This window comes from Moschus berezovskii, chromosome 3 (genome assembly GCF_049115385.1).
Source record: "Moschus berezovskii isolate FMDL1 chromosome 3, NW_MosBer_1.0, whole genome shotgun sequence".
Classification (NCBI taxonomy): domain Eukaryota; kingdom Metazoa; phylum Chordata; class Mammalia; order Artiodactyla; family Moschidae; genus Moschus; species Moschus berezovskii.
In genome coordinates this window covers 19,964,690-19,989,560 of record NC_142462.1, presented here as the reverse complement: position 1 = coordinate 19,989,560, position 24,871 = coordinate 19,964,690, and the positions used below count along the sequence as shown (strand labels likewise).

Sequence of the window (24,871 nt, the reverse complement as noted above, 5' to 3'; positions counted from 1 at the left end):
TGTATTGAAGGAGGGCATTAGACATAAATCAGGTATCCTTGTTTGATTTTTACTATTTTGCCCTTTTTTATAAAAAAAAAAAAGTATTTCTGAGTTTACTGCTTTAAAAGTAATTAAGATTGCATGGTTATCAATGCAGTGTTATAATGGAAAAGTAAACACAGTTCAGAGATGTTTTGCAAGAGAAGCCTGCCAAATTGAGATTAGTCAATCATGTTTTTATGTTGCATACTCATTAAGTTGTATTTACATATATTGTAGTTTATATATATTGTAACATGTATAGTATGGAGGACTTATAAGAGTTGGAAATAAATTTGGGGATATTATACCCTATTTATACTTTTTATGTAATATAGTTCATTCAGTACATTCCTAGATAAAGAAAATCTTTATTTACAGTTTTTGTTTAAAATAGGTTATAGATTCTGGTTTGTTTTTGTATGCTCCCTAGTGCAATAATTATGAAGTAGTAGATAATAATAATACCTAAGGAATATAGAGCTATTGTCATGAGTCTTTTTGTGTGTGTGTTCTACCTAAAATCTTGCTCACAATACTGTTTTTTCTCCATTCATGAGCCAGTTTCTTTTTCTTGGGACTTTATTTCTTCTTTCGTTCTTTTCCTTTTCTTGCCATTAAAGTTACATGAAAGGGTTGTTAACAGAGAAAGAGATGCGTGACTCTTATGCTAAATGATCATCAGAATTCAAGTTGATAAAGTGAACATTGTGCTAGTCTTAAAATTTTTTTAAAAGACACTGTTCAGGGACTTCCCTGGCAGTCCAGTGTCTTAGACTCCACGCTTCCACTGCAAAGTGTGTTGGTTTGCTCCCTAGTCAGGATTAAGATTCCTGCATGCTGCAGTGACGCTCTCCCCCCAAAACATAGTGTTCAAACTAGTATTTCCCATATTATTAATATGTGAAAGAGTTAAGAATTGGACCTCCTACAAAATAAGTTATTGAACCTTTTATGTTTCTTGTTCTAGATTATCTGAAGCAATAAAGTACAAATTAACAAGTTGTTTTTTTCAGTCTCTCAAGGCTAAAAGAATTAAAGCCAACTAGAAGATATTTTAATGACACAAGTAATACCAATATTAAAATCAGTGTTTTATTTTCTTTGGCCCCTTACAGCTTGTGGAATCCTAGTTCTCCAACCAGGGATTGAACCCAGGCCTTTGGCAGTGAAAGCATGGATTCCTAACTACTGGACTTGCAGGGAATTCCCTGAAGTCAACATTTTAAATCAGGTCATAATTAGATTAAAAGTTCCTGTGGGCCCTGTATTTTAATTATGCTCTAAAGGGTAGGCTTACAAGATTAAGAGAGAAATGTGAAATAAGTGTTCTTGTTATTTTATATTTCTGACCTGAATCTTTTGATATATAATCATTTCCTTAAAATTTTAGGAAGCTGGTTAGTTAGAAGTGGTTCAGGCTGATGTGAGGTTTGGTGTCTTAGAACTTTAAAGTTCAGTTGTGACTTGAGCCTATGTCATCTCTTTTACTCAGGATCATGTATTGTATTCTAATGTATTTATGTATCAAATTAATCAAATCACAATATACTCAAATTATTTTTGGGGACATTAAGCTCTATTAGGTATCTTTATAAAGATTCTTTAAAATATTAGTAAAATAGATGCTTCTTTTGACAATTCCTATTTCTAGGCTTAACTCAAATACGCTTAAAATTTGGAATATGAGGTCATGAAATAATGTTAGAAAAAAGTTAATAAATATTTTCTTGTAAAATAGTCTTCTCTTTCTCTCTCACTCTTTTTTTTTTGGTAGTGGTAATGGTGATTTCCAAAGAGGGGTATGCTATATAGTGATCTCTAAGGCTTTCTCTGTTTCCAAAATTCTGAAATTTTAAATAATCTTCAGTCACGTTATAAAAACTTGAGGTATAAAGCTAAACTTTGCTACATTGATTTAATGAAATGATTTTGTATGAATTTTTTATACTGGAAGGTGTTAGTGTGATTAAATCAAGAAACAAAAAATCCTAAGTCGTCCATTAGTACTACTAGATAGCTCAGAGCTGTAGGTTATAGGAAGACTGGAGGGGATGAGGACAAATAACATTTTAGAGTCATTATTCACTTGCTATAAAAGGGATTTTGGTGTTTTTTAGTTGCCCAGTCATGTGCAACTCTTCATGACCCCATGGACTGCAGCATGCCAGGCTTCCCTGTCCATCGAGTCGGTGATGCCATCCAATCATCTCATCCTCTGTTGTCCCCTTCTCTTCCTCCTCAATCTTTCCCAGCATCCGGGTCTTTTCCAGTGAGTCAGTTCTTCACATCAGGTGGCCAGGTGGCCAAATTATTGGAGCTTCCGCATCAGTCCTTCCAATGAATATTCAGGGTTGATTTCTTTAGGATTGACTGGTTTGAACTCCTTCCTGTCCAAGGGACTCTTAAGAATCTTCTCCAGCACCACAGTTCAAAAGCATCAATACTTTGGCGGTCTGCCTTCTTTATGGTCCAACTCTCACATCCATACATGACTCCTGGAAAGACCATAGCCTTGACTAGAGAGACCTTTGTTAGCAAAGTGATGTCTTTGCTTTTTAACACACTTGTCTAGGTTTGTCATAAAAGAGATAATGCTTTGCATTTTTCCATTGTAAGTTCAACATTCCAGAATTTGAATTTCTGTGATTTGAAGTACCTTATTGAATTTTAATTAAAAGATAAATCATGAGGTTGACTTTTGGTGATTTAGTATTAGAGAAATATATCTACTCTTTGAGCTCCCTTTTAATTTAAAATTGATCTCAGGCTGCAACCCATACCATCTTAATGTTCCTGTTGTATACTTAATGCTGCAATTTCTGTCCCCTTTATTTTTGCCTTAAAACAGCTCCCTTCTTTGTGAGATTTCTTTGCTCTTAGAAGAGCAAAAAGAAAATTTGTATGTAAGAATTTAGAGAGTAAACAGTTTATTATCAATTGCAATGACAATATGAGAATAACAATACTCTTTTATCCCTATACCTAACGATTAACTCTTGACTTAACTAAGTCAGTTTGCTTGTTTATGAATGTTCAGAAATGTTATTTTTTAATCTTTAACCTTGGAAGTAGATATTCTTTTTTTTTTTTTTTTTGGCCAAACTGTGTAGCTCCCAGGACTTTATTCTCTGACAAAGGATGGAATCTGTGCCTTCTGCAGTGGAAGCACAGAGTCGTAACCACTGGACCTCCTTGGAAGTCCCTTGATACACTATTTTTTTTTTCAAATTTAGTTGCATTAGCTTTCTGCGTGCTCTTGCATAGACTGAAGGAAATCCTGAATGTGATTTTCTTTTCTCTAACTTCTAATCTGTACTCACTATAAACTATAGGTGGATTCATAAGCAGAATAAAAATTTCAATTTGAAAGGTACTTCTGTAAGAAAGGAGAACATGTAAGGGTATCTCTAGCCCAGTCAACTTAATTTTGAGATGTAGTTAATATTTAGTATTGTTAAGTATTACTGTTGTTAAGGACTTCAGAGAATGGTAATAGGATTTGAATTTAGATCATTAAAAATATTTCCTCTTTGAGAATAATAATATTACTGGAATATGTAAAGATATTTATGCAGATAAAGATCAGTATTTTTGATTATTGAAAGTTTACTAATGCATGCCTTATTCACCACCCTATACAGACGATTGAAACAAAAGTGAACCTAAGCTTCCTTCAGTTCAGTTCAGTTCAGTTGCTCAGTCATGTCCGACTCTTTGCGACCCCATGAATCACAGCACGCCAGGCCTCCCTGTCCATCACCAACTCCCAGAGTTCACTCAAACTCATGTCCATCGAGTCGGTGATGCCATCCAGCCATCTCATTCTCTGTCGTCCCCTTCTGCTCCCACCCCCAATCCCTCCCAGCATCAGAGTCTTTTCCAGTGAGTCAGCTCGTCGCATGAGGTGGCCAAAGTATTGCAGTTTCAGCTTTAGCATCAAGCCTTCCAATGAACACCCAGGATTGATCTCCTTTAGAATGGACTGGTTGGATCTCCTTGCAGTCCAAGGGACTCTCAAGAGTCTTCTCCAACAACACAGTTCAAAAGCATCAATTCTTCGGCGATCAGCTTTCTTCTCAGTCCAACTCGCGCATTCATACATGACCACTGGAAAAACCATAGCCTTGACTAGATGGACCTTTGTTGGCAAAGTAATATCTCTGCTTTTGAATATACTGTCTAGGTTGGTCATAACTTTCCTTCCAAGGAGTAAGTGTCTTTTAATTTCATGGCTGCAGTCAGCATCCACAGTGATTTTGGAGCCCAAAAAATAAAATCTGACACTGTTTCCCCATCTATTTCCCATGAAGTGGTGGGACCAGATGCCATGATCTTTGTTTTCTGAATGTTGAGCTTCAAGCCAACCTTTTCACTCTCCTCTTTCACTTTCATCAAGAGGCTTTTGAGTTCCTCTTCACTTTCTGCCATAAGGGTGGTATCATCTGCATATCTGAGGTTATTAATATTTCTCCCAACAGTCTTGATTCCAGCTTGTGCTTCTTCCAGCCCAGCGTTCCTCATGATGTACTCTGCATATCAGTTAAATAAGCAGGGTGACAATATACAACCTTGACGTACTCCTTTTCCTATTTGGAACCTGAAATAAATTGCCTGAGAGAAAATTCCATCTTTTCAGGCACTATATCTTAAAGAAATTTCCCACATGATCTCTCTTCAGGGAGCACTCAAAGAGATGATCGTGTTTTCTTACAGTAAATACAGTTGAGAATTTTACATGATTCATTCACAATACATGATATTGTTGATCTCTTCTGTCTTGAAATTTATACTCTTGATTCCACTGGAAGCACCCACTGCCCTGAGATTTACCACTCAGAGGAAGAGAACTTGAGAAACGTAGTTCCATTTACCCAACATTTTTTTTTGAGTGCCTACTCTGAGCTTTCCTGGTGGCTCAGATGATAAAGAGTCTGTTTGCAGTGCAGGAAACTCGGGTTCAATCTCTGGGTCAGGAAGGTCCCCTGGAGAAGGGATTGGCAACCCACTCTAGTATTTTTGCCTGCTAAATCCCATGAGCAGAGAAGCCTGGTGGACTACAGTCCATGGGGTCACAAAGAGTCCGACATGACTGAGCTAAGCAGCTAACACACTATGTGCCCAGTACTCAGCTCTAGGTATTCGAGTTCCCAGTTTAATAAAATATGCTTCCTACCTGAATGTTTTGAATAGTTGCTTATGGAAATAGTGGTGGTCATTTTGGGCATCAGTGGAAGATAAGTATAGAGTAAGAAGGACAGAAAAAGACCACTAATAATTCATGACAGTAGTTACTTATTAGAAACATAGCTAAGAACATTTTAATCTTAAAAAAAAATCAATAAGAAAAGGAATGAGTTAGGCTTTTCTTATAAAGCACATACAGATTTTAAGCTATTCAGCAATGGTTCATATTGGTATTATATTTATCATATTATGTACCTAACAAAATATTTTAAATGCCATTTGTCAACATCATGAAAATGCTTTCATGATGAACAGAAGAAAATACTTCCATTTACCTGGTTTTCCAAACCAGAAACTTAGGAGGCATCTTAGCTGTCCTTTCTCCTTCAACTCTCACAATTAAGTCCTTTTCATTTCAACTCAAAAATCTAGTTAGTCTCCCCCTCCCTAATATTGCTGCCATTATGTTAAAAGAGATTATTCCCTTCATGAACTATTGAAAAGTGTTACTAAGTTGTGTCTGACGCTTTGTGGCCCCATGGACTGTAGCCCACCAGGCTCCTCTGTCCCTGGGATTTCCCAGGCAAGAATACTGGAGTGGGTTGTCATTTCCTTCTCCAGGAGATCTTCCTAACCAGAGATTGAACCCTGGTCTCCCACATGCAGGCAGTTTCTTTACCATCTGAGTCACCAGGGAATCCCTACTAGGACACATTTAAGAGTGAATATGACACATGCTTACTGTTTTTGGAGGGGATGGGATCAAGCAAAAATATGCAAGATGTGATTTAGTTCTTCTGAATCTTTCACAGCCAGTTGTGCATATGCACAGCAGGTGTTGTGTAGTTTAAGGGTATAGAGATAAAAGTTTTTACTCTTAAGGCGCTCAGATACTCAGAATGGATATAGACATGTAAACTGAGAATTACGATTGTACAATATGTAGGTGCTGTGACAGAGATATACATGAAAGAGGGGACCTTGTCTCTGAAGGCAGAGGAGAGAGGGAAAGAGGCATGCTTCTAGAGGTGATATCCAGAGTGGTTTTCTAAAAGCTATTTTTCTCAGGTTTTGAAACTTTTAACCCTGTAGAAGTTTTCGAGGACACAGCAAGGGGTTGTATAATGGGTGAAGGGATCAAAAGGTACACATTTGCAGTTTTAAAAATAAGTCATGGGAATGTCATGTATAGCATGATGACTGTAGTTACTAATACTCTGTGGCATGTTTGAAAGTTGCTAGGAGAATAGATCTTAAAAGTCCTCATCACAAGAAAAAAAATGGTATGTATGCTGGTGATGGATTTTAATTTGACTCATTGTGGTGATCATTTCTCAGCATATACAAATATCAAATAATGTATACTAACATCTACTGTTATATGTCAGTTACAATGTTATATATCAATTATACCTCAAAAAAAGGTCAGCAAACACCCACATTTCATCAGTTAATGTTTTGTCATATTTACTTTGTTTCTATCAAAGTATGATTTAAAATATATATTTGAGAAGCATTTGCAAGTAAACACAACAAAGTGACACTTGGTTCTTAAATATTTCAGCATGCATGTCTTAAAGAATAAGGACATTCTCTAAGATAATTTTACAGCCACGTTTAAGAAAATATTAAATTCTGCTTTTTATTTTTATGTATGAGTTATCTTTTTAAAAAATAATTTTATTTTTGGCTTCGCTAGTTCTTTGATGTCTCTTTGATGTTGCATGCCCTTTTCTCTAGCTGTGGTGAACAGGCTTCTCATAGCAGTGGATGTTCTTTTGTGGAACATGCTAGGGTGTGCAGGCTTCAGTAGCTGTAGCTCCTGGGCTCCAGAACACAGGCTCAATAGTTGTGGCACACTGGTTTAGCTGCTCTGTGGTGTATGGGATCTTCCCAGACAGGAAATAAACTCATGTCTCCTTCATTGGCACTGGCTCATCACTGAGCCACCAGGGAATCCCTGAGTTATCTTTTTTTTAATTTAGCAGTTTTGAATTCCAGGCTGATATCTTCCTGCTGCTTAACTTACTTTAGTGTTACTGGTGCTGTGTTTTGAAAGACTGTATAATAGACCTTATAAAAATAAGGCCAAGGCAAAATCCAACAGTAAAATATTCTCCTGAAGTTATAATAAATTTTCATGGCAAATAGAATTTTTTGTATTAACTACTATTTTAGATTATCTGCAAATTCAAAAATTGAGAGGACATGATAGCATCAATTTAGATTTAAAGAGGAAGATTATTATTTCTCATAAATATGGTTTCAGATGTTTTGACTTGAGAGATTCTTAAGTAGCAAGATTTCTGAAGCTTTTGTCATTATGAAAATTATGTATGAGAAATACTTAGCATCTGTTTCTGTTTTTTAGACTGGGCTGGTTTAGATGAAGATGAAGATGCACATGTCTGGGAGGATAATTGGGATGATGACAATGTAGAGGATGACTTCTCCAATCAGTTAAGGTAAGTTTTAAGTCAAAATTTATATAGCTTAGTATTGTAAGTATGCAAATTGTAACTTATATATGACAATTGACCTTTGATATATTTTTGAATTATGAAAAGTAAAACACATTGCCTTCATCTTTTGTATTTCTAAACATGAATTCTTTGGTTAATTGCATAGAACTTTTGTTCTTTCTAGTCTTTTTATAAAAGTAGATAAATAAAAGCATGTTTGTCTTCATGCATTTAATTCTGTTACTGTTAATTTTCTACCAATATTGAACAACTCAACAGAAATTAGAATCGTGAAGTACTCAGACCCAATGTATTAGTGATTCTCAAACGGGGATGGAGATTGAGGTGTTGGGAATGTACCTTTTCATATTTACGTCAGTTCAGTTCAGTTCAGTTGCTCAGTCATGTCTGATTCTTTGCGACCCCATGGAGTGCAGCACGCCAGGTCCCCTGTCCATCACCAACTCCCGGAGTTTACTGAAACTCATATCCATTGAGTCGGTGATGCCATCCAACCATCTCATCCTCTGTCGTTCCCCTTCTGCTCCCGCCTTCAATCTTTCCAGGCATCAGGGTCTTTTCAGATGAGTCAGTTCTTCACATCAGGTGGCTAATGTATTGGAGTTTCAGCTTCAACATCAGTCCTTCCAATGAACACCCAGGATTGATCTCCTTTAGGATGGACTGGTTGGATCTCCTTTCAGTCCAAGAGACTCTCAAGAATCTTTTCCAACACCACAGTTCAAAAGTATCAGGTCTTCGGCACTCAGCTTTCTTTATAGTCCAACTCTTGCATCCATACATGACTAATGGGAAAACCACAGCTTTGACTAGACGGACCTTTGTTGGCAAAGTAATGTCTCTGCTTTTTAGTATGCTGTCTAGGTTGGTCATAATTTTCCTTCCAAGGAGCAAGCATCTTTTAATTTCATGGCTGCATCACCATCTGCACTAATTTTGGAGCTCAAAAAAAATAGTCTCTCACTGTTTGCCTGTGTATTTGCCATAAAGTGTTGGGACCCGGATTCCGTGATCTTAGTTTTCTGAATGTTGAGTTTTAAGCCAACTTTTTCACTCTCTTCTTTCACTTTAATCAAGAGGCTCTTTAGTTCTTCACTTTCTGCCATTAGGGTAGTGTCATCTGCATATCTGAGGTTATTGATATTCCTCCCGACATTCTTGATTCCAGCTTGTGCTTCATCCAGCCCAGCGTTTCTCATGATGTGCTCTGCATATAAGTTAAATAAGCAGGGTGACAATATACAGTCTTGACATACTCCTTTCCCCATTTGGAACCAGTCTGTTCCATGTCCAGTTCTAACTGTTGCTTCTTGACTTGCATACAGATTTCTCAGGAGGCAGGTTAGGTGGTCCAGTATTCCCATCTCTTTCAGAATTTTCCACAGTTTATTGTGATCCAGACAGTCAAAGGCTTTGGCATAGTCAATAAAGCAGAAGTAGATGTTTTTCTGAAACTCGCTTTTTCAGTGATCCAGCAGATGTTGGCAATTTGATTTCTGGTTCCTCTGCCTTTTTTAAATCCAGCTTGAACATCTGAAAGGTCACAGTTCACGTACTGTTGAAGCCTGGTTTGGAGAATTTTGAGCATTACTTTGTTAGCGTATGAAACGAGTGCAATCATGCAGTAGTTTGAGCATTCTTTGGCATTGCCTTTCTTTGGGATTGGAATGAAAACTGACCTTTTCCAGTCCTGTGGCCACTGCTGAGTTTTCCAAATTTGCTGGCATATTGATTGCAGCACTTTCACAGCATCATCTTTTAGAATTTGAAATAGCCCAACTGGAATTCCATCACCTCCACTAGCTTTCTTCGTAGTGATGCTTCTAAGGCCCACTTGACTTCGCTTTCCAGGATGTTTGGTTCTAGGCAAGTGATCATACCATCGTGATTATCTGGATTGTGAAGATCTTTTTTGTATTGTTCTTCTGTGTATTATTGCCACCTCTTAATATCTTCTGCTTCTGTTAGGTCCATACCATTTCTGTCCTTTATCGTGCCCATCTTTGCTTGAAATGTTCCCTTGGTTTCTCTAATTTCTTGAGAAGATCTCTAGTCTTTCCCATTCTATTGTTTTCCTTTATTTCTTTGCATTGATTGCTCAGGAAGGCTTTCTTATCTCTCCTTGCTATTCTTTTTAACTCTGCATTCAAATGGGTGTATCTTCCTTTTCTCCTTTGCTTTTTCCTTTCTCTTCTTTTCACAGCTATTTGTAAGGCCTCCTCAAACAACCATTTTGCCTTTTTGCATTTCTTTTTCTTGGGGATGGTCTTGATCCCTGCCTCCTGTACAAGGTCACAAACCTCTGTCCATAGTTCTTCCGGCACTCTATCAAATCTAATCCCTTTAATTTATTTGTCACTTCCACTGTATAATCATAAGGGATTTGATTTAGGTCATCCCTGAGTGATCTAGTGGTCTTCCCTACTTTCTTCAATCTGAGTCTGAATTTGGCAACAAGAAGTTCATTATCTGAGCTACAGTCAGCTCCTGGTCTTGTTTTTGCTGACTGATAGAGCTTCTCCATCTTTGGCTGCAAAGAATATAATCAGTTTGATTTTGGTATTGACCATATGCTGATGTCCACGTGTAGAGTCTTCTCTTGTGTTGTTGGAAGAGCATGTTTGCTATGACCAGTGTGTTCTCTTAGCAAAACTCTGGTAGCCTTTGCCCTGCTTCATTCCGTGCTCCAAGGCCAAATGTGACTGTTACTCCAGGTATCTCTTGACTTCCTACTTTTTCATTCCAGTCCCCTATAATGAAAAGGACATCTTTTTTGGGTGTGAGTTCTAGAAGGTCTTATAGGTCTTCATAGAACCGTTCAACTTCAGCTTCGTCAGCATTACTGTTTGGGGCATAGACTTGGATTACTGTTATATTGAATGGTTTACCTTGGAAACGAACAGAGATCATTCTGTCATTTTTGATATTGCTTCTAAGTACTGCATTTCGGACTCTTTTGTTGACTATGTTGGCTACTCCGTTTCTTCTAAGGGATTCTTGCCCACAGCAGTAGATATAATGGTCATCTGAGTTAAATTCACCCATTCCAGCCATTTTAGTTCCTATATTCCTAAAATGTTGATGTTCACTCTTGCCATCTCCTATTTGACCACTTCCAATTTGCCTTGATTCATGGACCTAACATTCCAGGTTCCTATGCAATATTGCTCTTTACAGCATCGGACTTTTCTTCCATGTACGGATCTACTTAAAATGATTAATTGAGGTAAAATTTATGTAATTGTTTTAAAAGTGTATAATTTAGTGCCATTTTATATATTCATAATGTCATGCAACTGTCATCTCTAGTCCCAAAACATTTTCAGCACCCCAAAAGGAAACACCGAATGTATTAAGCAGTCACTCTGCATTCCTCTCTTCTACCAGCCCCTGGTAACCCCTGATCTGCTTTCTGTCTCTGGATTCTCGTATTCTGGGCATTTCATATGAGTGGTGTGATATAAATGATTTGTATGTCTAGCTGCTTGCACTTAGCATGGTGTTCTCAAGTTTCATCCACGTTGCTGCATGTATCAGTATTTCATTCCTTTTTATGGCCAGTAATATTTTATTGTATATATACGTCACAGTTTGTTTATCCATTCACTGGATGATGGATATTGGGTTGTTTCTAGCTTTTGGCTATTGTGAGCAGTGTTGCAGTGGACATTCATTTACACATTTTTGTTTGAATTCTGTTTTTACTTTGTGGGGGATATAATGGAACTGCTGGGTCATATTGTTTAATTTTTTTGAGGAACTGCCAAGCTGTTTTCCATAACAGCTGAATAATTTTACATTACTGCTAGTAATGTGTGAAGGTTCTAACCTTTTCACAGCCTCACCAAAACTTTTTTTTTTTTGTCATTTTAACCATCCTAAGTGGATGTGAACTGGTATTACATTGTAGTTTTGATTTTCATTTCTTTAATGACCCTGATGAGCTTCTTTTTACATGTTTGTTGTCCACTTTGCCATTTGTTACTAAGTTGTAAGGGTCCTTTATTTATTCTGGGCACTAGGCCCTTATGGGACATACTATCTACAGATATTTTCTCCCATTCTGTTAGGTTGTTTTTTCACTTTCTTCGTAGTGTTCTTTGCACAAAAATTCAATTTATCTTCTTCCTGAGAACTCATTGCTAAATTCACAGTAATGAAAATTTATCCCTTTGTTTTCTTCCCTGGTTTCAGAATTTTGACTCTTACATTTAGGTCTTCAATCCATTTGACATGAATTTTTGTATATGGGGTATATATAGGAGTCCAGCTTCATTATTTTGCATGTGGATGATATCCACTCCAGTATTCTTGGGCTTCCCGTGTGGCTCAGCTGTTAAAGAATCTGCCTGCAATGTGGGACACCTGGGTTCTATCCCTGGGTTGGGAAGATGCCCTGGAGAGGGGAAAAGCTACCCACTCCAGTATTCTGGCCTGGAGAATTCACTGACTATATAGTCCATGGGGTCACAAAGAATCAGACAGGACTGAGGGACTTTCACTTTCACTTTCATCCAGTTTCACCTGCACTATTTTTACACTCAGTTCTTTCCCCCTTGTTTTGTTTTGGTTCCACCCACACACAGTTTGTCTTGGCCACAGATACCTAAGTAGACTGTCACATGCTTTACTCAAATCATAATATAGAAGTTATGTTGCAGTCTTAGAATTTCCTAGTGTCTAGTAATTTTTTCCAAAAGATAGATAATTTATAGTAAACTTTTAAAATTTTATTTTTAGTAGTGGTACAGTAGCTTTTGTTCAGTTTTTGGTGTATTCAAAAACCCTATAAACTAAAAAGTTTTAGTATTTTGATTGAAACTAATAGCAACTTTACCCATCTCCTTGTTCCCCTTTTTGGACATAGTACAATTTGCCTTTCCCTGTTATTCTGGTTCTTACACAGTTCTCCATGATTTCTAAAAATTGCTTTTTTTTTTTCCTTCTTTCAGTACCTTGAGATGTAATTATTCAGAGCCTTGAAACTTGAAACTACTTTAATATAGTTTGGCGTTATCTCACCTGTCTTAATTTTCAGTTTTGTCTTAATGATGTCGTCTTTCTTTTTTGCAGTTTTTTTTGTACAAGATAGGAGTAATAGCTGTTAAGCCAGTAGTCGTGCTTTTCCTCTAAAATCTGTTCTGAGCATTTGATCTATCTCTTACTCTTCTTTAGCGATATATGGCTCTCAGAAGCCCCCTTTGTTCTTTTTACAGATCTCATTCCATTCTGGGATTAAATTAATTCTGTGTGTACAAGCCTTTGCCACTTTTTGTATTTCTTTTTGATTTGTTTTGCTACATCAGCGAAAACTCTTGTTAACTTTTTTTTTTTTGATGCATTCCTTCTTTCTTTCTCATTAGAATCATAATTTGCTGTTAGTATACAACTCTGCTGATCACTATTTGTTGTGATTTTCATCATGTTTGACTTTTTTCTTTCCTGTTATCTTGAAATTTTTAAAGTTGAAGCCAAGTAAATTTTCTTCCTTTCCTATTCAGAAGAGTCAAATTTCTCCAAAGTGGCTTTTGTGAAAGAGGTATCCTTCATTAGTCAGAAAATAGCACTCTTCTTTTAATAATTAAATCAATACTTAGGGAATATTTTTTCTTAGGGGAGTTTTAGTAGTCAGTGTTGATAATTGGATTTCTTGTCACTAATGCATCTTGCCTTTTTACTGGCTTGGAAATAGAACATTATCTTTATAGTCTTATATTAGTGTTTATTTTTTTGTGTCGTGTGCTTTAGTGGCTTTAAGTTATTTTCCTTCTGGCTTCTTACACATTCTAACTTGTAGCAAGGAACATTTCATCTTTTCTGGGACTAGCTGACTGAAAAATATCTGATAATCTTTGTGTTTGTAGAGAGTTTCAGTTCAGTCAGTCGCTCAGTCTTGTCTGACTCTTTGCAACCCCATGAACCACAGCACACCAGACCTCCCTGTCCATCACCAACTCCCGGAGCCTACCCAAACTCATGTCCATTGAGTCGGCGATGCCATCCAGCCATCTCATCCTCTGTTGTCCCCTTAACCTCCTGCCCTCAATCTTTCCCAGAATCAGGGTCTTTTCCAGCTCTTCACATCAGGTGACCAAAGTATTGGAGTTTCAGCTTCAACATCAGTCCTTCCAATGAACACCCAGGACTGATCTCCTTTAGGAGGGACTGGTTGGATCTCCTTGCAGTCCAAGGGACTCTCAGGAATCTTTTCCAACACCACAGTTCAAAAACATCAATTCTCAGGCACTCAGCTTTCTTTATAGTCCAACTCTCACATCCATACATGACCACTGGAAAAACCATAGCCTGACTAGACGGACCTTTGTTGTCAAAGTAATGTCTCTGCTTTTTAATATGCTATCTAGGTTGGTCATAACTTTCCTTCCAAGGAGCAAGTGTCTTTTAATTTCATGGCTGTAATCACTATCTGCAGTGATTATGGAGCCCAACGTCAGCCACTGTTTCCCCATGTATTTGCCATGAAGTGATGGGACCGGATGCCATGATCTTAGTTTTCTGAATGTTGAGCTTTAAGCCAACCTTTCCACTCTCCTCTTTCACTTTCATCAAGAGGATCTTTAGTTCCTCTTCACTTTCTGCCATAAGGGTGGTGTCATCTGCCTATCTGAGGTTACTGATATTTCTCCCGGCAATCTTGATTCCAGCTTGTGCTTCTTCCAGCCCAGCGTTCCTCATGATGTACTCTGCATATAAGTTAAATAAGCAGGGTGACAATATACAGCCTTGACGTACTCCTTTTCCTATTAGGAACCAGTCTGTTGTTCCACATCCAGTTCTGACTGTTACTTCCTAACCTGCATTCAGGTTTCTCAAGAGACAGGTCAGGTGGTCTAGTATTCCCAAGTCTTTCAGAATTTTCCACAGTTTATTGTGATCCACACAGTCAAAGGCTTTGGCATAGTCAATGAAGCAGAAATAGATGTTCTCCTGGAACTCTCTTGCTTTTTCGATGATCTTGTGGATGTTGGCAATTTGACCTCTGGTTCCTCTGCCTTTTCTAAAACCTGCTTGAACATCTGGAAGTTCACGGTTCACGTATTGCTGAAGCCTGGCTTGGAGAATTTTGAGCATTACTTTACTAGCATGTGAGATGAGTGCAGTTATGCAGTAGTTTGATCACTCTTTGGCACTGCCTTTCTTTGGGATTGGAATGAAGACTGACCTTTTCCAGTCCTGTGGCCACTGCTGAGTTTTCCAAATTTGCTGACATAATGAATGCAGCACTTTCACAGCATCGTCTTTCAGGATTTGAAATAGCCCAACTGGAATTCCATCACCTCCACTAGCTTTGTTCATAGTGATGCTTCCTAAGGCCCACTTGACTTCACATTCCAGGATGTCTGGCTCTAGGTGAGTGATCACACCATCGTGATTATCTTGGTCGTGAAGATCTTTTTTGTACAGTTCTTCTGTGTATTCTTGCCACCTCTTCTTAATATCTTCTACTTGTCAGGCCCATACCATTTCTGTCCTTTATTGAGCCTGTCTTTGCATGAATTGTTCCCTTGGTACCTCTAATTTCTTGAGAAGATCTCTAGTCTTTCCCATTCTATTGTTGTCCTCTATTTCTTTGCACTGATCACTAAGGAAAGCTTTCTTATCTCTCCTTGCTCTTCTTTGGAACTCTGCATTCAGATGGGTATATCTTCCTTTTTCTCCTTTGCTTTTCACTTTTCTTCCCTTCACAGCTATTTGTAAGGCCTCCTCAGACAGCCATTTTGCTTTTTTGCATTTCTTTTCCATGGGGATGGTCTTGATCCCTGTCTCCTGTACAGTGTCATGAACCTCCGTCCATAGTTCATCAGGCACTCTGTCTATCAGATCTAGTCCCTTAAATCTATTTCTTACTTCCACTGTATAATCATAAGGGATTTGATTTAGGTCATACCTGAATGGTTTAGTGGTTTTCCCCACTTTCTTCAATTTAAGTCTGAATTTGGCCATAAGGAGTTTATGATCTGAGCTACAGTCAGCTCCTGGTCTTGTTTTTCCTGACTGTAGAGCTTCTCCATCCTTGGCTGCAAAGAATATAATCAATATGATTTTGGTGTTGGCCATCTGGTGATGTCATGAAAGAAGCTGAATGAATTTGGTGAATTACTACGTAAATCTTAGATTGAATCTTGGGTGTTTTTTTTCTTGTAGTTGTAAAATAAGGGAGAATGAATAATCTACATAGAGTTTGTTAAAAGGCAGCAGAAGCTATTGTTTAAGAAATTACATCTATTTTAAATAGGAAACATGCGAAGGACAGGTATTATAATCTTCAGTTTCCTGGGGTGGGGGTAAATGGAAACATTTTCATTAAATTTAGCAAAGGAAGGGATAGAATCGGAACTTGTGGTGATCTCTTGACTCATAATCCAGCGTTTTACCACCAGCCCATACCATCCTCTACACCTGAGCAGAAGACAAAGATGATTCATATGAATAAGCTCTGGCTTTAATATTATTCATGAACTTTAGGTCAGTATTTATATTATAAATATATAAAAATTTTAAGGAAGTGAAAGAATTTGAGGAAAGGAATAATATTTATCATTCCTTCCATGTATTTTTTTTCCCTACTATGTATTTTTTGCATTGCATTTACAGTAGATCGTGTGATAGTGTGTCTAAGCTAAATTATGCTTGAGAACAAATGTCTTTTTATCTTAGATATAATGATATAGGTGCTGCACATTAATCATACTTAACATTTGTACGTGTTTTATAAATTGGCCCTCATAATTTTGTTAACTTTTATAAAATATAAATTATGGCAGAACAGTGCCTGGTGATACTTGGAATGGTAGTTTAAATAACTGAGATTGATTACAGGACTAAAAACCTTTTGGTGCAAATGTTTATACAGAGCAGATCAGCAGAACTGAAATTTCAGGTTGAAAAAATTACTTAAAATTTTAAAAAGTATCTTTTAAAAGTGTTTGTACCAATACCTGTTTTTTTATATTTTCATCCATATTTAAAGTTAGGAAAGGGAAAGGAGATGGTAGGATGAATGGAAGTGAAGTGTTATTTAATACTTTATGTTACTGTATTTATTTTGCCTACATAGCTAATACAGAATAATTCTCACACACCCTTAAATTTGATTAATAACTTTCAGTTAGGGTGATACATATGTCAGTATGAAAAGTAATCTCTTTATTCTTTATGTATAAATAACAGTATGATTATAAAAATCCCTGAAACTTTGGTAGCATGTTCTTAGCCATATGGTTAATGATACTTAAAATTTATGCTTAAATATTTATTATGAACAGAATACTTATACAGTATTTGGAGAATATCACTAACTCCCTCACATTTCTTCTATAGATAGATTTATCAGAAAAATAAGGAATATAAAACATAGTTTATAATGGGAAAGCAAAGTTTTATTGTCATTATGTTGATACACATCCAGTTTCCTTCTTAGGGACTAAAGTAAAACTATTTGGTAGCATTTTAAATTGATGTTCAGGGTGTTAGCTCATTCATTTATTAATTCTGTTATTTCTAAAAATCATCTTGTTTCTTTATCATAAAGAATGCCTAGTGATGATGTTCTTTTGTCTTTCTTTATAGAGCTGAATTAGAGAAGCATGGTTATAAGATGGAGACCTCATAGCATCCAGAAGAAGTGTTGAAGCAACCTAAACCTGAACTGTTTACTAAATTCTAGAACAGAGAACCCAGGATGGGATACTTAAAAATGTTTATTTCATTACCTGCTTTGATTTATTTTTGTTTTTGTAACACACAAAAATAAATGTTTTGATCTAATTTTGGTTTGGTTCAGAAGTCTTCATCTTTTGATTCTAATCATTAATTTCTTATTGTGCTTTTTCCAGAACTTTATTATAGACAGCAAAATTTTCTCGTAATGAATTTTTTTCTTTAATGAATTCTTTGTTTTTAATGTTAACTAAGACCCCACCTCATGCAGCGAGTTGACTCACTGGAAAAGACTCTGATGCTGGGAGGGATTGGGGGCAGGAGGAGATGGGGACAACAGAGAATGAGATGGCTGGATGGCATCACCGACTCGATGGACTTGAGTTTGAGTGAACTCCGGGTTTTGGTGATGGACAGGGAGGCCTGGCGTGCTGTGATTCATGGGGTCGCAAAGAGTCGGACACGACTGAGCGACTGCACTGAACTGAACTGAACTCAAGGCTCTAAGAGTGATTTTGAGACTAGAATTCATCTGATTGCCAATTCAGTATTCTCTTAAACCACATAGATTAAATGTTGGTCTTATTTATAAGGTACTTCTTTTAAGTTACATTTAACCTTAATTTCATCTGTATTTTGAAAGCTTAGGCATCTACTGACATTTCTAAGGTGAACCTTCATAATCTGTGTTTTTAAAATATTAGTCATTTTAAATTGCTGTAATTAGTTTCTGAGCCATTAATAATATTAGTAGTTGATAAAATATTATTAGTACTTAACATTCAGAGTGATTTGACCACAGTTCTAAGAATGATGTCTCTGTCAAAACTGAGGAAGTGGACTCAAGATATTTTGTTAACATGTACACATTCTCATATACTATGTAACAGATTCAGTTAGCACAATTAAATTTCTGCACAGTGGTTACTATTGCCACATCTGCTTTTGTGAATGAGGAGATTTAATTTGGTAAAGGATTCTTATAACATTCAGAATGGAGCTAATATATATAGCTTTTATTAGGAATATTTTTAAATTTTAATGTGTTACTTGTTTACACATAGAGTCATTGGTACTCTTCAGTAATTTAAAATCTAAAATTTATGTATCATGAGATAGTATTGACATGAAAAAAGGGTTGGGCACTTGAAATATCATTTGAGGTGTGCCTTGAAGTTATTTTAGATGTAGATAATTTTATTCTAAGACAAGCGTGCCTCTGCTTTGTCTACTAGATGAACAGATGGAATAAAGAATAAGAAAGAACTTTGGAAACTTTTTTTTTAATGATTTTTTAAATCATTTAATGAAGCACAGGCAGCCATACTAATGTAGCTTGTGAAGAAATACGATGTACATTTTCTCGGTATTATGATCAGTGATTATAAGGGCATCATTAGTCTCCATGTCACCCTGATGGTGTCAGATTAGTACACAGAGGGATGGCCATCTCCTAGCCTTGAATTTAAATTGGTGAGGTACAATTTTGAAATCTCATAGGAATTGGGCAGAGATTTTAATGGGTTACCTCTAGTTTCTCAGTGTTTTGTTCTTAATAAGTTTTCAAAATTCAGTTTACGTGGCTTTCTCTGAGTACCTGATAATAGGTCTTTGGCATCCAGATGATGAAGCACATCAGTGGTAGAAGATTAGACCAGCCAGACAGCTGAAGAAAATTATCTTTCTGGATTTTACGGTTAGTTGATATTCTTTAACTTTGGATCTTCACAATGAGTCTGAAGCAAGCAAGAAGGGCCTGTTTATTGTAAACATTTTATCGAATAGAAAACTGGATCTCACAGAAAAATGAGGAGATGAAAGGGTCCAAGGTTGCTTGTGAATTGTCAGATATAGACTCGAACCCAGGTTTTTAACCTTATAATTTTTCATGAAAGAGGAGAGTGAAAAGGTTGGCTTGAAGCTCAACATTCAGAAAACAAAGATCATGGCATCTGGTCCCATCACTTCATGGGAAATAGATGGAAAAACAGTGGAAACAGTGTCAGACTTTATTTTTGGGGGCTCCAAAATCACTGCAGATGCTGATTGCAGCCACGAAATTAAAAGACACTTACTCCTTGGAAGGAAAGTTATGACCAACCTTGATAGTATATTAAAAAGCAAAGACATTACTTTGCTAACCAAGGTCCGTCTAGTCAAGGCAATGGTTTTTCCCGTGGTCATGTATGGATGTGAGAGTTGGACTGTGAAGAAAGCTGATCGCCGAAGAATCGATGCTTTTGAACTGTGGTGTTAGAGAAGACTCTTGAGAGTCCCTTATACTGCAAGGAGATCCAACCAGTCCATTCTAGAGGAGATCAATCCTGGATGTTCATTGGAGGGACTGATGCTAAAGCTGAAGCTGCAATACTTTAGCCACCTCATGCGACGAGTTGACTCACTGGAAAAGACTCTGATGCTGGGAAAGGTTGGGGGCGGGAGGAGAAGGGGACGACAGAGAATGAGATGGCTGGATGGCATCACCGACTCAGTGGACATGAGTTTGAGTGAACTCCGGGAGTTTGTGATGGACAGGGAGGCCTGGCGTGCTGTGATTCATGGGGTCGCGGAGAGTCGGACATGACTGAGCGACTGAACTGAACTGAATTTTTCATAATCCTAATTGAATCATTTTAAATTAAAACTAATATTTAAATTAAATGTAAATTAAATTATATAATTTAAATAAAATGTAAATTAAAGGTGTAATTGTGGTCAGGTTTTTGTTTGTTTGTTTTTAAAGAGTTTTCCTCTTTTATTTTTTCAAATTTTATTTGTTTTTTGGCCACACTGCAGATCCCTGCTCCCTGTGGTGGAAATGCTGGAATCTTAACCACTAGGCCACCAGGGAAATCCCTGATGGTCAGTAATTTTCATCAGGTCTTGGATTAAAATTTTTGCCATTAGATGCTACTGAATGCCATTGGATCCCACTGAATATTTAACTTAGAGAACTATAATAATGAGTCCTCTCTTTTGAAAAATATAGTGTTAATAATGCTTTTTTTGTGTTTCAAGATCTGCCTCATATTTTTTAAAGGTACTTCTATGTTTTCTCTCCCATCCTCAACCTTAATTTAATGATGGAATATTTTTCACCCTTTGGCAGTGAGCTGACAATTTGCACTAATAGTCCACCCCAGTGACTCAGTGGTAAAGAATCTGCTTGCCAGTGCAGGAAACGCAGGAGACTAGGGTTCAGTCCTTGGGTCAGGAAGATTCCCCTGGAGGAGGAAATGGCAATTTACTCTTGTATTCTTGCTGGGAGGGAAAGTCCCATGGACAGAGGAGCTTGGCAGGCTACAGTCCATAGGGTTGCAGAGTCAGACAGGACTGAATATGCATGCAGTCCACTCATATGTGATGTTAAGGAGTTGGACTAGAGTTCTAGAGTTCTCTAGCTACCTTAGTGGCTTCTGTTGTACTCCACTTTTAAATTTTGGTATGGGTCCAGACCCTGCCCTGGGTCTTCTTGCTTTATCCATACATTAATCATCTCATCCCGTCTCAGGTGCTTAAAACAACAAAACTAGCTCTATGATTTGATTCTCTATTTTCAGTCTTGGCCTCTCCCTGAAGCCCCAAACTCCTATATTCAGCTGACAGCTGCATCACCTCTCCAGTGTCTAATGGGTATCTTAAAGATAACTTGGTGAAGAGAGAAGCCTTGATAATCTTTCTCAAACCTGATCTTTCCTCTAGTCTTCTGCATCTCACTGGGTGGCCCCTTTATCCCCATGCTGAAGCCAGCACTGTTGAGCTTTTCTTGAATCCTTTTTTCTCCCAGTTTTCAGTCCATTGAAAAACTCTTGTCAATTCTATCTCCAAAGGATATCCTGTGTTGTTGTTATCATTGCTTGTCTACTAGCAGCTTCCATTTCCCTCTTCCTCTTTTCTAACAGATACACATTTCCCCCTCTCAGATATCCATCCTTCATTCACATAGACCATGTGACTCAAGGCAAGCCAACCCCAACCCCAGTTCATCTTCTGTATAAGTGAATGAGGGACGGACTGACTTTCCAAGTGTGAGCTAGTGAAACAATGGGCCAGAGTCAAAATTGCGAAGAGGAATTCTGGCTCTTGAAATAGCACATAAAGGGGGGCTCTTCCTCTGCATATGAATAAGGGAGCATCTAATCTCGGAAGCGGCAGTCATCTAGCAGCCATACCAATTTGAGGGTTAAATTATTAGAAAGCCTGGAGAAGTGGTTCTTTGATGTCATTGAACCTGCTGTAGCACTAGGCTTCCTGTAAAAGAAGCCTACAAATTTCCTGGACATTTAAGACATCTTAAGTTGGAGATTTGGTTTCTAACGTTTATGTCCAGAATCTTATCTACTTCCACTTATTAGTGTCTTAGTCTAATCTCCCACCATTGTTCACCAGGACGTATTGCAATGATCACCTACCTGGTCTCTGCTTCTGCTTTCTCTGCCCAACAGTCTTGTGGGAAAGACAGGGGTCTTGTTAAAATTTAGATCATGCTACCCCTTAAACGCCATCAGGGGCTTCTTAAAGCAGCATAAAATCTAAACTGCTTATAAAGCCAACATAATTTGGCTTCTCGTTATCTTACATCACTTGATTTTCAGTAATGTCATATTTTGGTCACTTAATGAAGAATTTAAAAAAAGCTCACCTAAGCAGAAAATGATTATACTACACGTAGTTGGCTTGAACATGGGAAGGGCCTTTGTACAAGCTGTTGCCTGGAATGCTTGCCTTCTTCATCCGTACAACTCAGGCCTTTCCTAGCCACTAAGTCTAAAGTCAGTTCAGTCACTCAGTAGTGTCCACTCTTTGCGACCCCGTGGACAGTAGCATGCCAGGCTTCCCTATCTATCATCACCTCCCAGAGCTTGCTCAGATTCACATCCAAGGAGTCAGTGATGCCATCCAACCATCTCTCATCCTCTATTGTCCCCTTCTCTTCCTGCCTTCAATCTTTCCAGCATTAGTGTCTTTTTCCGGCGAGTCAGTTCTTTGCATTAGGCAGCCAAAGTATTGGAGTTTCAGCATCAGTCCTTTTAATGAATATTCAGGACTGATTTCCTTTAGGATGGACTGGTTGGATCTCCTTGCAGTCCACGGGACTCTTAAGAGTCTTGTCCAACACCACAGTTCAAAAGCATCAATTCTTCAGTGCTCAGCTTTCTTTATGGTCCAACTCTCACTTGCATACATGTCTGCTGGAAAAACCATAGCTTTGACTATACGGAGCTTTGTTGGCAAAGTAATGTGTCTTTCTTAATATGCTGTCTAGATTGTCATAACTTTTCTTCCAAGGAACAAGCATCTTAATTTCCTGACACCTGTCACCATCTGCAGTGGTTTTGGAGCTCAAGAAAAAGTCTGTCACTTTTCCATTATTTCCCTATTTGCCATGAATGATGGGACCTGATGCCATAATCTTCATTTTTTTGAATGTTTTAAGCCGGTTTTTTCAGTTTCCTCTTTCATCAAGAGACTCTTTAGTTCTTCGCTTTCTGCCATAAGGGTGGTGTCATCTGCATATCTGAGGTTATTGATATTTCTCTGCATATCCCAGCAATCTTGATTCCAGCTTGTGCTTCATCCAGCTTGGCATTTCACATGATGTCCTCTGCATATGAGTTAAATAAACAAGGTGACAATACACAGCCTTGATGTACTCCTTTCCCAATTAGGAACCAGTCCGTGGGTCCATGTCTGGTTCTAACTTCTTGACCTGCATACAGATTTCTCAGGAGGCAGGTCAGGTGGTCTGGTATTCCCATCTCTCAGAATTTTCCATAGTTTGTTGTGACCCACACAGTCAAAGGCTTTAGCATAGTCAATGAAACAGTAGATGTTTTTCTGAATTCTCTTGCTTTTTTGTGATCCGGCCGATGTTGGTGGTTTGATCTCTGGTTCCTCTGCCTTTTCTAGTTCAGTTCAGTCACTCAGTCGTGTCTGACTTTGTGACCCCATGAACCGCAGCATGCCAGGCCTCCCTGTCCATCACCAACTCCTGGAGTCCACCCAAACTCATGTCCATTGAGTCGGTGATGCCATCAACCATCGTCCTCTGTCGTCCCCTTCTCCTCCTGCCCTCAGTCTTTCCTAGCATCAGGGTGTTTTTAAATGAGTCAGCTCTTTGCATCAGGTGGCCAAAGTATTGGAGTTTCAACTTCAACATCAGTCCTTCCAATGAACATCCAGGACTGATCTCCTTTAGAATAGACTGGTTGGATCTCCTTGCAGTCCAAGGGACTCTCAAGAGTCTTCTCTAACACCACAGTTCAAAAGCATCAATTCTTTTGCACTCAGCTTTCTTTATAGTCCAACTCTCACATCCATACATGACTACTAGAAAAACCATAGCCTTGACTAGACAGACCTCCAGTCTAAATCCAAAGTAGTTGATCCATAAGAGGTTACATGCTTTAAAAAAAAAAAAAGCTCTTTAATAATGATTTTTCCATTAATGTTGCAGTGCAAATGATTAGAAGTGTATGTTTTCAGAAAGTAATGGTGAACAATGACCAGAATATTGACTTGGCTTTGCGCTCTCATGTAGTGTCCTTGGGCGGGGTTTCATTTTATAGTAGCTATAGTTTGAATCCACTTGTCAGGTGGAATCACTGTATTATTACTCTCTTTGTTCCACAGATGTCATGGAATTAAATGAAGTTAATATCTCTGCCCTCTTTGCTATCCTTCGACTACTGTTTAAAGTATTAGAACAGTATCAGTGATGGCAATGAGGTAGAATGACATCTTAGAGTAAGGTGACTGTTAGAGATAGTCTTGTATTCTTTTTTTTTTCCCCCAATGGAGATAATAGTTATAGTTGCAGGCAGGACCGTGAGCTAATATTGCAGTGGTACATGGGAAATTGAAAACTCTAAATTGATATCTTCACCTGGTCCAGCACACCTTTATTTATGGTGTAATATTGTGTATTTTTCCTCTTGTTGTTTATGTCCTTTGTTTATTATTGATCTCCTATTCTAGGTTGTGAATTCTTTAAAGGTAGAACCCCTTTTGTATTCGTCTTATACTTCCTTGTCTTAGTTTGGGTTCTCTCAGAAGCAGACCTAGAGATGAGGATTTGAATGTGAGTAGTTTATTACAGAAGTCATGAAAAACTGGGGAGTAAGGAAAGAAATGAAGGGAAGCTAATAGAGTATATATCAAGCAAATTACCACAGTGACCAAATAGACCTTAATTCTACCTGGGAATTTTGGAAGGCTGTTTACAACATACCTCAGTTACTTGAACCAAGAGGCTGCAGGCAGGCTATTTATCCACCAGCTCCAGTCCATCATTGGTTGAGGGTTAGTCTGAGAGAGGGAAATTGTTAATTTCCCAGTAAATCATGGTTTAGCCCATGTGCATGTTGAGTAGATTTCTGACTGCCACGGAAAGATTTCAGGCAGAATCATAGCTGCTGACAGTTGGAAATGGATTGTCATCCCTGGAAATGGTACGCAATGAAGATGGGACACTGACAACAACTGCACATACCTAGGCT

At 37.8% G+C, this 24,871-nt stretch overlaps 1 protein-coding gene across 1 annotated transcript in view; it reads left to right on the top strand.

Annotated features, from left to right (window-relative positions):
• Positions 1-17,480, top strand: part of SEM1 (SEM1 26S proteasome subunit) — a 29,892-nt gene extending 12,412 nt beyond the window's left edge. The window contains exons 2-3 of the mRNA XM_088833356.1: positions 7,580-7,673; positions 17,283-17,480. Coding sequence (XP_088689482.1) covers positions 7,580-7,673; positions 17,283-17,325 — 137 coding nt within the window. The 3' untranslated portion in view covers positions 17,326-17,480. The remainder of the gene's footprint in view (positions 1-7,579; positions 7,674-17,282) is intronic.
• The last annotated feature ends 7,391 nt before the right edge of the window (positions 17,481-24,871 follow it).